The following is a 15,464-nucleotide window of genomic DNA, read 5'->3' as shown; positions in this document are numbered from 1 at the left end:
TTTGCAGACATTTACGTACATGTATTAGCCACAATTAATCAAGGACACATAGTTACGAGTCTTCACAATGGATTTCCATCAAATTAACTGGTAGCAGCGATTCAGCGTCAAACAGTCATTTTGCAGCGCGCAGTTGACGACACATCACACGAAACTGACGTCAGAAACATCAGCGGTCCGCCCCATCTAGTGACTGAGAACACCACTCGTCGGACTCCGGACACCACACACCAGCAAAGAACCCCACGGAGCGAGCAGCCTGCCACCTGGTGGTAGGCCTTCACACTTGTAATTCCACCAACCGCCAAAACATTATCATTGTCGCCTCGCCAACAGATCTGATGGACGCGTTCCTAAAAACCAAGAACTCCGGTATATTATCAAGGAGCTGAGAGAAAAACATCAAATCAACAGCAAATGATTCTCACCTCAGCTTCTCCAGTCTCCAGATCACACAAGTTCGAGGCGCACAACTCTTCCCACCATATTGTGTGCTGATCGAGATACATGCAACGCCAGGCATTTAGTATCCACTAGGACGCCGGCCAACAGCAGTCAATGCATTCCCAAGTCCCTTCGTCCACCACTGACCACATCACCACCTGCATTAATCTCAGAGTGGCGCCCAGGAAGAGAGAGTTAAGTCCAAGTTCAGTCTATCTGCTGTCCGGGTGCCCAAAATGTCCTCGAGCAGCGACCGTCCAGTATATAAAGCTCTGTTCACGCAGTCCTTTCCCCGACTCTGATCCGTTGCACAGGACAGCTGTCTCCACAGTCGTCAGGATTTTTTAGTGTCCTGTTCGGTGTCGACACCCTAGTCCAGCGAAAACTCCCCCGATCGGGGACGCCACCGAATCAGACCCAGCCGCCATGAACCCTCCCAAATCCCTTCACACTCCACTCCAAGACACTCACTCCGCCGCTCGTCCCTGCCACTCAACTCCAACACAAATCCAAGTCACTAGGCGGCTCTGCGAACTCCTCCAGCCCAGCCAGGCAGATTACGACACCGCGCGCACTTCCAAGTCACCTTTGGGCGGCGGTACAGGTGGTCGGACTGCCATAGGCGGTGCCAGGGGTGCAGACAGGGGGCAGCAGAGGCGGCACCAGGGGGTACCAACAGGGAAGGCGCCGGCCCGTCACCGCTGGGGCGCTGGCTCATTGAGGACGCTTACCTCGATCACCCGCAGGCCGCGCTCTATGGGGTCGGTGATCAGCAGGCCCCGCGGCAGCCAGTAGCGCTCGTTCTGCTCCACGATGTAGCGTGAACATTTTTTGACGCACTGCCGAAGAGGAACGCAGAAAGGGAAACCGGTCAAAGTTTGGTATGGCAAGAGAGAGAAGAGGGAAGGAGCTATTAGGACATGATGGAGACAAATGGAGGGTAGTTTAGGCTTTTGAAAAGGGTAGAACGCGGGATGCAAATATTTAAACACAGTATTCGCGTAGGCCATATTGTGACGGCAATCATATTAACCCGCGCGGGGCTGGGGTCTCCAGCCGAACGCGCGGGGCTGGGGGGGGGGGTAAATTTTACCCCCCCCCCCCTGTTATCTCCCGAACTAATGGTCCGATTTGGAAAATTCAAACGCCAATCGAAAGCTCTCATCACGAACTACTAAAAACATGTACTTAATTTAAAGTTTGAGGTCAAGGTCAGGTCAAGGGTACAAATTGCAAGTTTCTACAGTATCGGCCTTGCACCGTAGTTGCCGAAGAATGGAGTCATGGACTGAGACTGATCGCCCAAAACGTGTTCTTAGGCTACCAAGACAATATTCGTTGCATACAATATCATTCAGAGGTCAAGGTCAAGGTCAGGTCAGGTCAGGTTAGGTCACCAAAAAACAAAATATAGAAAAGGGCATGTGCGACACATGTTTTATGGGTCATTTTATTCATAGAATTCAATAGGCACACTCAATAAGTGATATGGACCACCTCTGGATGAATTTCAGGTCGAGGTCAGGTCAAGGTCAGGTCAAGTGAGGTCAACTTTTGAAGTTGGTTGTTAAGGCCTAAAAAGGTGTCTATCTGATGCAGTTTTTCACGGCGAATCGAATGGTGCTATTTTTGTTTCCGTACGAGGTCTAGAACTTCCAAAAAAGTCATTTTTCAAAAAATTTGTGTGTCGTGACGTCATAAAATTTTGAATAACTCCCACATTTTTGAACCGATTCTTCTAAAATTTGGTATGTAGGTGCACATAGACCACTTCTCTGACATATATTCCGGTTTTTTCGATAGACTCAAAATTTTGGATTTTATAATGATTTTCCCAAAAAAGTCAGTTTTTTGAAAAAAATTAGGCCAAAATCCAAAATTTTCAAAAAACCGAGATAGCCATTTGATAGACAAAGTAAAATTACGTATAACCTTTTTTGTTACGTCTTGATTCCTTTAAAAATGAACATGTTAGCGGCGTTTGAACTTTTGCCGTTTTTGAGGCGAAAATGGCGAACATGACGTCACTAAAACGTCAATTTCTCAAAAAATTTCCGACGGATTTCGCTCAAATTTTCAGGGAACGTGTCAAATTGATGTAAGAAAAGGTACTGAAAGTCTGGCGGCGCTGCGCGCCGCCGTTTTTGAGATATCGCAAAAATTCGCGAGGGGGGTAAAATTTACCCCCCCCCCCAGCCCCGCGCGGGTTAATTCAACTGTTTCCGAATGACATATTTTACTACTTTCTCAGCAAACTACGCAAAGATCGAGCAAAATCCTGCCAGAAAATGCAAGAGTTTGAGGTTCAACAATGTCCCTTGTGCTTCTTGTGATGAGCTTTCCATCGTTTGAGCGATAACAGAGCATGCAAACTCACCGGTTCACCACACACTATCTACGAGAAAGGACCAAAATTCAGCTCAATGAGGTAATTACTACAAAGCATGTAACACCTACACCAGAGTCAATCCCAGACTGCTCGGCAGTAATACGCTCAATCCATAATACAAATTCACAGCTTCCTGATACTGATCAGATGAAACCTAACTGACACCATACTTTGCATTATACAAACTCCTGCACGTCCTCCCCGCGCCACCTACCAGAAATGTTTCAATGGCCGGCAAATCAAGACACGAACTCCAAGTAATTCCTGAGCTCCCAACGCACGCCCACACCGTACACCCCACGCCACCGACCTTATCGTAGTGCGGGTCCATGCAGGTGTAGATACAGTAGGCGGTCAGGCAGGCCAGGCAGCCCTCGCAGTAGGTGGCGCAGTTCAGCTCCTCAGCCTCCATGAATATCTCGTTAATCGTCGCCAGTGTGTTGTCAAACATGGCCGGCTCGATCTGAGGGAAATGGAGGACGTCGGACGGTAAGAAAGTGTCCAGAGTTGAGACAACGAAATTTCAAAGAAAAATGTAACACACACGGAATCAATGATGCGGGTTTTGCTTGTCCTAGATTGTGGAGACCACACCAAAGTGGAAAAAAGAGCAAATGGTATATAAAAGTATCCGAATCTTGAGGCATGGTCAAGATAGAGTTACCGGGGCTTAATGAGCAGAATAAATGCGTATTACAAACGGATTAAAATGTCGAGCGAATAGCCAAATCCATTTGTGATACACTTGCTCATGTATTCGGGGTCAGCGTTCAACATAAATCAGAAACAAAACTCAGACAGATGCCACAGTGTCGCGGTGGCGCTCAGAATGGCCACTCTCGCCGGATCCGTACCCTTCCTTCCAGCTCTGGAGGCATGGTGCTCTGGAAGCGGACGGCGGTGCCCTCGGAGTAGTCGCGCTGGATGAACACCTTCAGACAGTTGCTGAGGTGTTCCGTCTGCTCCGCGCCGCCGGCCGGCTGCGCACACACAGATATAGCATACAGTTATCGAGTGAAGCAGGGTATGCTGGCTGTCACAGGTGCAGCAAGAGCTGATGGCGACAAGGGAGAAACTAAAAATCTGAATACAATGAATCCAGACATGTAGGAAAACATTGAAAAGTTAATACAATCACATTTCAAAAGGTACCTTACAAAAGCAAATGACAGTACATGATTCCATCAATATGACAAAGCCCATGCTTACCTTGGAGCTTTTTGATGCCATTTTAGTGCAACAGAAAACAGCAGCTTTAGATTCTCGGATGTGCTGTGAAAAGAAACTTTGATTTAGAATCAAAACATATACACATGAAGATCATTTATAAGATCGCTTACTTGAGGTAGTCTTGGATCATTATCAGCACCTACCATAAGTTCCATATTTCGATCGAATTATAACTGTTAAGTATGAGGCATCATAAGTCGTGAATGATATGACCTCACTCCTCAGGAGACCCTTATAATAATAAAAAAAAAATCTGAGCTGAACAGGTTGTGAGAGCTCAGGAACTTATTTCTATAAGTTTCATATTCCTACAAAAGATTCCCTCTTACCGAGAGAAAAAGTTGTGCCATGTTCTGAGTGCAATCGCAGAGGTTGACTGTGATGCCATAAGCCAGTGATCTGAGCTGACCTGAAATTTGACAATGTGGTTGTATCCCCACAAGATCTGACTTGAACAAAAGCTCAGGTGTGCCAATTTCCAGTGCTATGGACAATTTGTCTAAAACAATTGTGACTACACCCAGGTGGGCAGCAACAGCCCCTTTGGTGGAAATGGGAGCTGGGGAGGGTTAAATGTGGGACATTGCATGTCCTGGCTGATGGAATTATGACTTCCAAGGGATTGTGAACATAGCCTCTGAAATATCTTTTGTTATGCACTAACAATTACCTCCCAATGCACTGAGATAAGGTCAGACAGCAAAACATGTCAATTACAATACACCTATATAAAATCTTGTAGCCTGTAGGTGTAGGTGACAGGGCACTCAACTTGAGTGACTCAAGGCAGTGGGAGGCATGGTGAGGATTTGCTGTGGCCTGTGGTGTGCAAATTGTGTGGACTGTGAAGCTTTTAGCGTCGTGCCGTGATGCAAGGCCGGAGGCGGAACATCCAGGGCCACAAAAATCGGCGGAGCGGTGCGTTCTAGGCTGGCGGGAGCCAGCGAGGGCCGGGCAGCGGAGCAGCGCGCACTCCGACACATCAGCCTCTTCTCGGCACACGGCGCAGAGCGCCGCGGGGCACCCCTTGTCTGGGCACTGCTGGCACGCCCCGGAGGCCGGAGTGGAGACAGCCGATTCGGTACACGCACTGGAGAGTGGAGCGATCAGCCCCAATGGCCCGCCCTCATCTGGTGCACCGAAACGGCGTCCTCTCGGTCCTCTCCGGGGATATGGGGCGGCGGCGTGCTCCTGAGGAGTGGCTTGAATAGTGATTCAGACCAGTTGTCACGCCATTGATGTGAGGCTGCATAACAAACCGTCCTGGTCAGTGGTTTCAGGGCGGGCAGCCACTTGTTTGTCAGGTCATCGGTGCTCTCATTCCCCTTGATATCGCAGTGGGCAGGAACCGTTGTGGTATTACTTGCTGATGCTCGGCGATGTTCAACAAGGTCTTCCATACCTATCTCCACGACGAGGGTTGAGGCCTCACCTGGGCGGCCACTCCTCCACTGAGTACTCAGGGCGGCTTGACAATTCAAGCATGCGAAAACCAGAGCGTGAGCGGGGACATGTCATCTCGAAACCTCTCTAGCAGAGCTGCCTGCAGGGCGAATCTGCTGCAAGATTGACCAGTGTGTCAACTAAATTTGAGGACAGTCTCTCGGCAAACTATTCTGAGGTCACCCTGTGCCTAAAAATTCAGCCACCACCACTATCAACTATGCGCTGAATTCGGTGTAGGCGAAGAAATGCCAGACGTGCGGCGTGCGCTGAAATTTTTTGCACAATCCCGCCACTACACCAGACATATTTGGCATAACGTTTTTCCTTTCTGGCGGCATCACATCCGAGATCAGGATCCATGGAGTCTGGTCTCTGGAGATAAATTCCAGATTGATTTTCTCAGATCCATGCGCATGTCATTCTTCCGTATTATTGGTTTATATAAGCATTTTATTTTCGAGTGTGAGCCTATCCTTGGTTGAATCCAAGGCAGTATACACCGTTGAATCCGTCAAAATTTGATGATTAGGATTAAATTATCTGAACGTGAATGACGAAGTCAGTCACCACCTCACCTTTGTCTGTCAGGGTTTATTTTATTGCGTGGCAAAATACCTCCAGCAAAACAGAAGGTACCGGATATTCACAAAGTGATTCCCAAATACGTTCACAACTAAATGCAATAATAAATACCGTAATAATTCACCTACTACCAGCAAATTTTATTTTATTTTCTCTTTTGGGAATGCACACAAAATATACGGCGCTTTCGCCTCATTTGTACCACACCTTTGCTACCAGATAGCTACCATATTCTAGGTACACTAAAGAATTTTTTCCGGCGGAAGAAAAGTGTGAAGGGATGTAATCCAAAATGATCGAGCACTGAGCAGCCGCGCATCAAAGACCGTTTGAGTGAATTGCAGTGGCTCCCTTTGTGCCCAGCCCAATGTCTTCTTTATACCGTGGTGCCTCCAAGGATGGATAGCCACGTGTTCGATAGTCGATGTTGTGTGGTACTAGGGAGATTCTGCACGATCTCCCAAAACCGATGTGTCTTGGCTAACTAGAGGTCGTAATTAGATACACATCTGCGTCACATTAAGAAGGATACACAGCAATTCATCAAGTTATCGTGCCGAACGCCGAAGTAGTTCCCTTCATAGCCTCCACAAACCGAGCAAACACACACTGACAAACAGTACACGTTTGGTTTTATTCCCAATCAACGAACACAACGCAACAGACGGCGCCGGGCGAAGCAATAGAGCATCGCGCGCGCATCGCAGCGCACAGCGGCTCCCGGAGCCAGTAAATGCCGCCGAGGGGTCGGGGGACGCCATAGGACACGGCGCGGCGGGACGCGGGTACAGCACGGTCGCGAGCGGGGGATGCGGGGGGGGGGCGTTCACAGGTCCTCGTCGTCCTCGGGCAGCGCCGTCTCGGTGGCCACCTTGAGCTCGCTCTCGATCTGTTTCTGCCAGTTGGGGTCCATCTGCACCTCTGGCGGCTCGAGCGCCGGCATCGCCACAAACTCGAGGTTCGGGTCGCCGATCAGCTTCCGCGCCAGCCACAGGAACGGCTTCTCGAAGTTGTAGTTGGACTTGGCCGAGATGTCGTAGTACTAAAACAAAAGACGGTGAATCAGTTAACATCATCGGAAACACAAGCTCGCTCTAAAACGCTGCGAAACCTATGGTAAATCGCGCATTATCATTATTGCATTCGACGCACTGAGGCAGACCGACAGTTAAGGCTGAAACAGACTTCGCAAGTCCGCAGTCTGGAAATCGCATGCGAGCCTACTTAAAAGCGTAGAATCATGCCCGCATCAGTTGTATCCGGGAAGTGGGTGCGAAGAGCCGTTACATCGTTCCCGATATGCAATCTTCTTGAATTACTTTCTCATCCGTCCTCCCACATGCGACTCAATGTGAAATTACGGCCAACAAAGAGTACCAATAGATAAACGATAATAATAAGAAAACCGTCAACAACGTGAGTGTTCCGGAAAATCGCAAAATGTGGACGATCCGATGGCTGACACTGACCTGAAGGTTCTTTTTCCGGTGGAACACGATCGACTTGGCCTTGACCTTCCTGTCCTTGATGTCAACTTTGTTGCCGCAGAGCACGATGGGGATGTTTTCACACACGCGCACCAGGTCACGATGCCAGTTGGGCACGTTCTTGTACGTGGCTCTTGATGTGACGTCAAACATCAGGATGGCGCACTGGCCCTGTAACACAAGGACAGATTTCTTAGATATACTATGAATATGATCAGGGTGTGCTGATTGCTTAAGCTGATTATCTATGGGGAGTTAACCCCTTTATATTACATCCAGTGTTGATGCTTAAAGTAAAGAAGAGAGGTTCTTAAATGGTTTGACTCAATTCTTGTCATTTAGAGTAACACCAACAGATTGCCCTGTGCCCTGCGGTTATTGGGAGCTGACAAATCTGTGGCTAGTTTAAGGCCAGTGGAAGGTACTTGAGCTTCTGACTGTTTTAAACATTTACTTTACATCAGTCTGTAGTTCAAAGCACATAATGAAAAGGGTGGGTGAGAGCCCGCACTCCCAGACCACATTCTTGCATAAAAGCTCACTAGGACATTTATAGCATAATTTAGATTTATACATTCAAAGCCAGAAGCTTGTCTGATCCATCATAAGTGCTGCATTTGTCTAGCAAGCATCTCCCAAGCATGAAGTTATTTTGACTTTAAAAACACAACTTTCCCTACATCCAACTCTGTCTTCAGAATCAGAAGGATCACTAAAATCAAAACAAAATATGTCACATCTTAGCTTTTGAGAAAGGATTTCAACAATGTGAAGAAAGGTCTCTGCAAATGCCTGTCACATGCTTTGTAGTCATAAGCTACTGTGCCTGTGGGGATACAAATAGTTACAGCAACTGGTCATTGGGGGAGTAGCCATTACAAAGAAGTGGCAATTTAACCAATAAATGGTCATGACCCTCACCTGAACTGCCAGGCACCCTGGCTACCTTCAACTTACCTGAATGTAGTAGCCATCACGAAGTCCACCAAACTTTTCCTGTCCCGCGGTGTCCCAAACATTGAACCTGATGGCTCCTCTGTTTGTGTGGAATACAAGAGGGTGGACTTCCACACCCAAGGTGGCAACATACTTCTTCTCAAATTCACCAGTTAGATGACGTTTCACAAAAGTTGTTTTACCGGTGCCACCATCTCCCAACAACACACACTTGAATGTGGGCATATCAGCTGTCTGCGCCATGATTGAGCCAGATAAACTGCGGGGGAGAAAGGTCAATGTAAATGAACGAGAATCGGCAACTCGCGGTAGGAGAAAAGAAAAGTACCTTCACAATCATCACATGCTTTTAATATGAACAACAATATTGACACCGATAAACAATTTTGGCGCCGGCCCGGCCGAGGAACACGTGGGGCCGAAATGGCGTCTCAGTTGGGCAAACTAGACCTTTGGAATCAAAATATGGAGGCATCAAAAGATTGATTCCTTATGACCATATTTGGGCATAAATACAGACCATTTCTAACTGACCAATCACATAAAAATAAGAGAGTGTTTCAAGAAGGAGCATGCCTGATCTTGAACAGAAAAGCTGGAACTATCTCCCAAGCAAAATAATATTGCTCCTATCATAACAATTTGAATTATATAGGTAGTGAAAGGCAATCAAGGAATTGATTCACTTTAAACAGATAATCATAATATTGATTCCCCATCAGCTGGCTAATCATTATTTTGATTCACAGGTAATGTTAAGAGATAGGCAACAATGACTTGCAGGAATACATCATTTATCTTGCTATTATTCTCATTTCGTGGTATCCTCAGCACCACATCAGATACCTATAGCATTGTAGTACTAAACCTTCACTACATTTGATAACAATTCACAATTTTTAAATGTCAAGAATACAAAAACTCAGTAGGCGGAACTATGGTCAAGCGTACCCATTTTCGGGAACGCATTTTCGTTCCCATGTTTGGGAACGATAAACCCAAATATGGGAACGCCATGTAGGCATTATTTAAAACAAGAAAAAGAACCGTTAAATGACGTCCAAAAAATATAAAACGATCGTGAACCGCCTGATATTTGTCTCAATATTGTTGGGAAAGAGTTTGATATTGTAAGGCCCATCGTAGTTTCAAATCGTTCCCCTATTTCTAAAGCAGTCCATCATCCGGGCCGCGAGCCCAAATTTGGGAACGCTCTCGTACACTGGCGCTGCAAGCGTTCCTTATTATGGGAACGGCGTACCCAAAATTGGGAACGATTTCAGCGACGCCTTTCAGGGGCTCTTTTCATTAACAAGCATCACGTCCAACGCCGCAAATTATTGTTAACGCAACAATCATCAGATGACCTTTCCGGCAAGACCGTCGCATGTTTCGCCCGGTCTTCTGCGCTTTTATTCCCGTCGATCTCGCAGCGGGCACGCCCCCCTCTGCAGGATTACGTAATTCACAACGCTCAGCGATGTACAACAAGGTCTTCCATACCTATATCCACCGTCCGCGCTGAGGGTGGAGACATGTCAAGCACCTGTCTGTTTATCACCGATAGTTGACGAGTACAAGGAAGTATCCAAAAATGGGAACGCTGAATATGTTACACCCTCAAAACACCTAGTCCCAATGAAAATCTAGTTTTTTCCTTTCTTGATGAGTGTAAGTGGCAAAAGGCCTGGTAGGATGGGCACGAGGAATTATCGAAATCAGCATAAAAATTATAAATAAGCCACACAGAGCGAGCTATATAAGAGAAATTCCCCCAAAACGATCACGCTTAGAAACACGGAAGACAAAAACCACGCTCATGACGCTCCTTATAAAACAACTCTAAACAGCTAGCATCCAAATAAAATATGTCTTTCCGGGATGATAAAATACAGCTGGATAATTTTCAACCGCTTAAACTGAGTTTACAACAGTAGCTCGGTAAATTCACTCACGTTCCACGCGGTCGTCCGCCCCGACACAAAAGTCAACAATATTACCTCGGGACCGTCCGCGTCTTCGCTTGCATTTGTCAGCATCTGGTGTCGATAGTATGAAAGTTCATAACCAGGCGAAAATTATTATACTTTACCTCAAACTAAAAAATGCTTCATTTTCCTTAAAATTGCATGCTAAATGTCGTATAACCCATATTTCCACCATTCTGTCATTTTCAAAAAATCATTAAAAATATCATTCCACGGTCAATTTCCTTGTTCCACGGTCAGATTAAAGATAACTTTATGGAGATTTAGTAGATACTTAAATCAGCGTGCACTTTTTTGAGACGTGATGCACTTTTGAGTTTTAGTGGGAGAACGGCCGAAAAATTGCCTTCCGTTCTCATAAATGGGAACGCCCGTTCCCATATTTGGGAACTCCGTTCCCAAAAATGGGAACGTTCCTATATTTGGGTACTCATGACCATAGTTCCGCCTACTGAACTGAAGCAACAGGTAAAAACCATATAATAAATATAAAAGCACTACAACAGTGATAATTAGGGGTTTGAAAATTTCATTTTGCCATTTTACACAAATACTGATTGCTTAGTATGTGATTCATGATACAGAAATAACATACAGTGTGATTTCCTCAAAACAGCTTTTACGTGATGGACAGTGGCTCTGTCTTTTTCCCAGTCACAAGGCCAAAGGGACAATTTCTTAGTTTTGAGGCAACACTTTTTGGAAACCTACCACATTTTTCTACCTTTTTAAAGAAAAATCTCACCGTCATGGGCCTTTTTTCAACCGTAACGATACATTTGAAGTCAAAAGTGTACCCAAATGAATCAAAATATTGATTCCATGCCCATATTTGGTCATGGCTCCTCCCACCAGAATCAAATTATTGATGCCTCCATATTTTGATTCCAAAAGTCTAGTTTGCCCAACTGGTCTTTCAGCTTTCCCGCCCTTCGCACGCGTCGCAAAGTTCGGCACCGATTTCTTGACGTCCTATGAACAATCCACAAATAAAAATTGATCAGACCGTTCTAGTGAGCATAAAGAAGCTACTAACCAAAAAATACCTTTGAAATCTGTGAAAAACTCAGAAAATTAGCACTTCAAATACAACAAACACGCACTGCGCTTAGGGCTCACAATGGCGTTCGTCAACAGAGAAAGAGATGGTGCTGCCGGTGTGAATCATCGTTCATTTATTAGATGTTGAAACTCATTATTTTGCGTATAAATGCAACGTAAAAATTAAATAAGATTTTTTTTGAAAATGTTTTCTGAAATTGTTATTTGAGGCCAAGCAAATCAAAAGAAATCGTAGCACTATTGTACTTTTACCAGTGGTCGCCAGATGGCAGGTCTATGTTGCATGTGTTCTTAGACCAACTACTTTTGGACCAGGGTGAGGTACGCCTGTAACCGCTCACCAAAGCCCAAAAGTCGCCCACTGATGACTGATCTGAGGGACAGAGAGGAGAAGGGGGCGGCTGGTGTTGAGCCTGGGAGGATGAAACGACCTTTACAGCTCGCTGAAAGGCTCTGGCAGGGTCCAGGGAAGGGCTGACCCTCGCAGGAGAGCCACGCGAAAAAAAAAAACAATTGTGCGTAGGTACCGTGACACCGTCACAAGACGCAGTGCCTGGTTTATGCCGAGTTACCAATTTTAACCCTCGTCGGACCTATTGGTTTTCTACATACGCGCCGGCCGAGGGGGGGGGGGTACGACCCCCCCTCCCCCGGCCCCCCCTCGCCGTTTCGCCCCTGGTGGTCGGTGGAGCTAGCGCGTAGCGGAAAAACGAACGTGTGCCCCGTTACGAGACGCAGAGACTGGTACCCAATTTTAAGGTCCTTGGTCAACCGGTGACCTCTGAGGTCATGTCAAGTGCCCCAAGGTACGGTACAGTTTTTGGTGAATAACTTCGCAAAAAACGGTCGCAGAGCCGCGATTTTGGCAGCATCGTGATCGCCTCGCTCAGGCGCGTTGAATGATATACTTTTAGTTTGGGTCAGGTCAACTTAGGGTGCTGACCTCAGGTCACGGTCAGGTCAGCGCCCCCAGGTCACGAAGTTGGTCGAAAGAGGTCATGTCGCATATCATTCGATTTGGCAGGTCTTCCTGAGTCCATTGGTGGCTTTCCCGACTCGCTAGCTCAATTTGATCGGGAGTTATTGACGAGAAACTAATGTGACCTTGATGACGTCACAAATGACTTCACGCAAGGTCAACATTGCAAAAGTGACGCATCTAACCTTGCAAGGAGTGCATCAAATCACGATTCTGAGTGCTTGAGATAGTTGGAGATCGCTCCCGGCGCCAGAATAGCGGTTTTCATTTTTCTCCATTGATTAATAATGTTGACTGTTGAGGTCACGAAAATGACCTGACCTCATATGACCTGTAGGAGAAATCCGAGATATACAAGTTGTGAGACTCGTAATGGATACTAGATCCTGCAAGTTTCATTTCCCTGTGAAAGCTCCTCTGGCAGTGAGGGCGTTGCGAAGTTGCGACATCTGAAGACCGTGCCGAGGTTCACTTATGACGTCATAGGTCAGTGACCTGACCTGACCCGAACATGCGGTTTGTGTCAAAAGATCCGGCTTGAATCAAAGGTCAGGTATGCCAAATGTCAGCTCTCTATCGCCGGAGTGTTCGGAGCTATCGCGAAAAAACGCTATGGGGGGCGGCATCCGCCCCCCCCCCCCTCGGCCGGCGAGGGTTAAGGTCTCAGGTGACTTCAGGTCCTAGGGCACATACCCCAGGGTACAGGCTCAGTTTTTGGTGAATAACTTCAACAACAATAATAGCAGAGTTGCGATTTTGGGACCGGTGTGCAACCCTGAACCTCGTCTACATCCTATGTTTAATGGTGAGGTTGTAACGCTGGCGCGCTACATTTTTAACGCAAATCTTCCAACATTCTCTCATGGCGACGACGGCGTGTGCACCGGGGTTTGGGCGCCGGCGCTGGCGTCACCGCACCGCCGCGCCGGCAAACAGCCCCCGGGCCACGCCGGACCAAAAGGGTACGGCCGGGGCGAGAGGGGACCCGGCCGTCAAAACAACCCGGGCGCAGAGGCGGAGGAAGGAGGAGAAGGAGGAGACCACGCGAAGACCAGGACGAACACCAGTACCTGAAGACGCCTCTGTCAGCCATGAGCAGCTGCACTGGGGAGCCGAGGGAGAACGAGGCCAGGGGGAGAGAAGAGGACAGTTGGGAGTCAGAGTCGGGAGTGGGAGTCTGGCCTGAGAGCTGACCATCGACGGCAGGACGTCGGCTGGGCCGGACGGCCCGTGTGGCCGGACGGCCCTGCAATACAGGAGGAGGGCTCACCAGCAGCGGTAGGCCATCGGCGGGGCCCGGCCGGCCCTGCCGGCCGCACGGCCCGTCAACCGGGCGGCGCTAAAAGAAGAGTCGGGGTGTGCAACCCAGCAGCGACGGAGGAGACCAGGGCGGCCGACCCCCTTGGACCGCCAGCCATGTCAGCAGCAGCAGCCGCTGGCCACCTGCAGCCTCACCATCAGCTCAGGCAAGGTTTGGCCAGGATCTGGTCGGGCGCTGGGCTGCTAACCTTCTATCCTTTTTGCCCAGCTCCGACCCACTGATGTTTCTCTCTGATCTTACATGAATAGAAAATTCCTTCCTATTTTGGTCTGGGTACAGCTAGGGTAATTATTTAGGATGATCGACACGTTAAACTAGGGGGGGGGGGGGAGAACACTCAACGGAAAGCGCGCGATTTAATGTCAGATTTGTTTTGATTGTTAACTCTCATTGATTTTTTTGTAAGGATTTGGGGAAGATATATAGGATCTTGTGCGTCAAGGAGAGAAAGATTGGAACTATTTAGCGATGAAACTGTCATGGCCTTTCAAGAGGACTGCAGTTTTATTTTTAACAATACTGTCCTGGATTTAACGTAGGGAATTAAACTTTTGTCTGTCCTGGTTTCTTTCAATTGTAAATACATAGCGTAGTAAAATGTAAACACATTTTTTGATGAGGATGTGGTGATGATCGATCAATATGACGAGAAACCCAGGAATGTCACGGGGAAGCCGCGAGCGCGACAGCGAAACACGAATCTGACACTGCGTATTTAGGTGGTATCTCTTTGCACTGTTTTATTAAACGCCTTTTTCCCAGAATCATTTGTTAGGAGATAATGTTCTCGCTACCTTTGGTATACATTGACGACGATATTCATTAGGAACTTCCAGCAGTTGATCGAGTTATTCCCGGCAAACATTAGAGAGCGACACCAATTCATTAGCTCTTTGTAGGCCTGAGCTATTTGTTCATTTCTTATCCTTAGCAACCGACTATAGAATTGGGCACGCAGGCTGATAAATTCATGATTTGGTCCTTGTTAATGAACGGTTGCTGGTTAATTTAACGCATCCATTGTGATTATTCCTCGCTTCCGAAAGCATAAATATGTTTTGTCGTTGTTCTTCTTCTTAAGCTTAACGTCAACTGCTATTGTCCATTTATGTAGAAATAACTAGGATTTAATGAAATGGAAAACGACGCTTGTCTGTTACAATGATCATCGGTACTTTTCTCTCACAGGAGTATAAATGTTAAATTATTTACTTCGGCTAGCGTGCATCTAATATTCATTGTGTTGCTGTTCTTGCATACGATTTTAATTTTCTTTTCATGCCACGAACCGTCTCAGTCATGACGTATGACTTAATTAGGTAACTGATAGCAATTGCGATCACCAAAGCCGACAAAGGATAGTGCTTCACTGACAAGTAATGAGCTCCAGCGCCCCAGTGACCGTCTCTCGCTCGGCGGCCGCGCTGCCGGCCCATGTTTTCACGGCCAGCCGCCGCGCCGATTCACCCCTCGGAATGCGTAGTGGGGGAAGGACACGCAGGGGGAGGGGACGCTCCGGCCAGACGGCGGCGCACAGTCGCCGGCCGGCCCGCTCGACGGGGCGCCCGCAGCGGCGGGC

General features: G+C 47.4%; 2 protein-coding genes across 7 annotated transcripts; both read right to left on the bottom strand.

Annotated features, from left to right (window-relative positions):
• LOC122366606 (golgin subfamily A member 7-like) lies at positions 1 to 6,308 on the bottom strand. Of its 3 annotated transcripts, none has more exons than XM_043339042.1 (5): positions 6,085 to 6,308; positions 4,043 to 4,105; positions 3,688 to 3,813; positions 3,144 to 3,296; positions 1 to 1,283 (listed from the first exon to the last, which is right to left on the bottom strand). In XM_043339042.1, the coding sequence occupies exons 2-5, from the start codon at positions 4,061 to 4,063 to the stop codon at positions 1,140 to 1,142; spliced, it is 444 nt and encodes a 147-aa protein (XP_043194977.1). In that variant the 5' UTR covers positions 4,064 to 4,105; positions 6,085 to 6,308; the 3' UTR covers positions 1 to 1,139. The 3 variants fall into 3 exon arrangements, with proteins under 3 accessions (XP_043194977.1, XP_043194978.1, XP_043194976.1); XM_043339043.1 differs by having other exon boundaries at positions 6,220 to 6,290; XM_043339041.1 differs by lacking the exon at positions 6,085 to 6,308 and adding an exon at positions 4,393 to 4,494.
• A 398-nt stretch (positions 6,309 to 6,706) lies between these two features.
• Positions 6,707 to 11,670, bottom strand: LOC122366605 (GTP-binding nuclear protein Ran-like). 4 transcript variants are annotated; one of them, XM_043339038.1, is made up of 4 exons: positions 11,570 to 11,670; positions 8,536 to 8,794; positions 7,561 to 7,749; positions 6,707 to 7,133 (listed from the first exon to the last, which is right to left on the bottom strand). In XM_043339038.1, the coding sequence occupies exons 2-4, from the start codon at positions 8,776 to 8,778 to the stop codon at positions 6,918 to 6,920; spliced, it is 648 nt and encodes a 215-aa protein (XP_043194973.1). In that variant the 5' UTR covers positions 8,779 to 8,794; positions 11,570 to 11,670; the 3' UTR covers positions 6,707 to 6,917. The 4 variants fall into 4 exon arrangements, with proteins under 4 accessions (XP_043194973.1, XP_043194975.1, XP_043194974.1 ...); XM_043339040.1 differs by having other exon boundaries at positions 11,643 to 11,668; XM_043339039.1 differs by having other exon boundaries at positions 11,560 to 11,666.
• Positions 11,671 to 15,464: the final 3,794 nt, after the last annotated feature.

The sequence above is a fragment of the Amphibalanus amphitrite genome, unplaced genomic scaffold, assembly GCF_019059575.1.
Source record: "Amphibalanus amphitrite isolate SeventyFive unplaced genomic scaffold, NRLGWU_Aamphi_draft 000819F_arrow, whole genome shotgun sequence".
Lineage (NCBI taxonomy): Eukaryota > Metazoa > Arthropoda > Thecostraca > Balanomorpha > Balanidae > Amphibalanus > Amphibalanus amphitrite.
The sequence above is the reverse complement of the archived record's forward strand: the minus strand, read 5'-3'. Positions and strand labels throughout refer to the sequence as shown.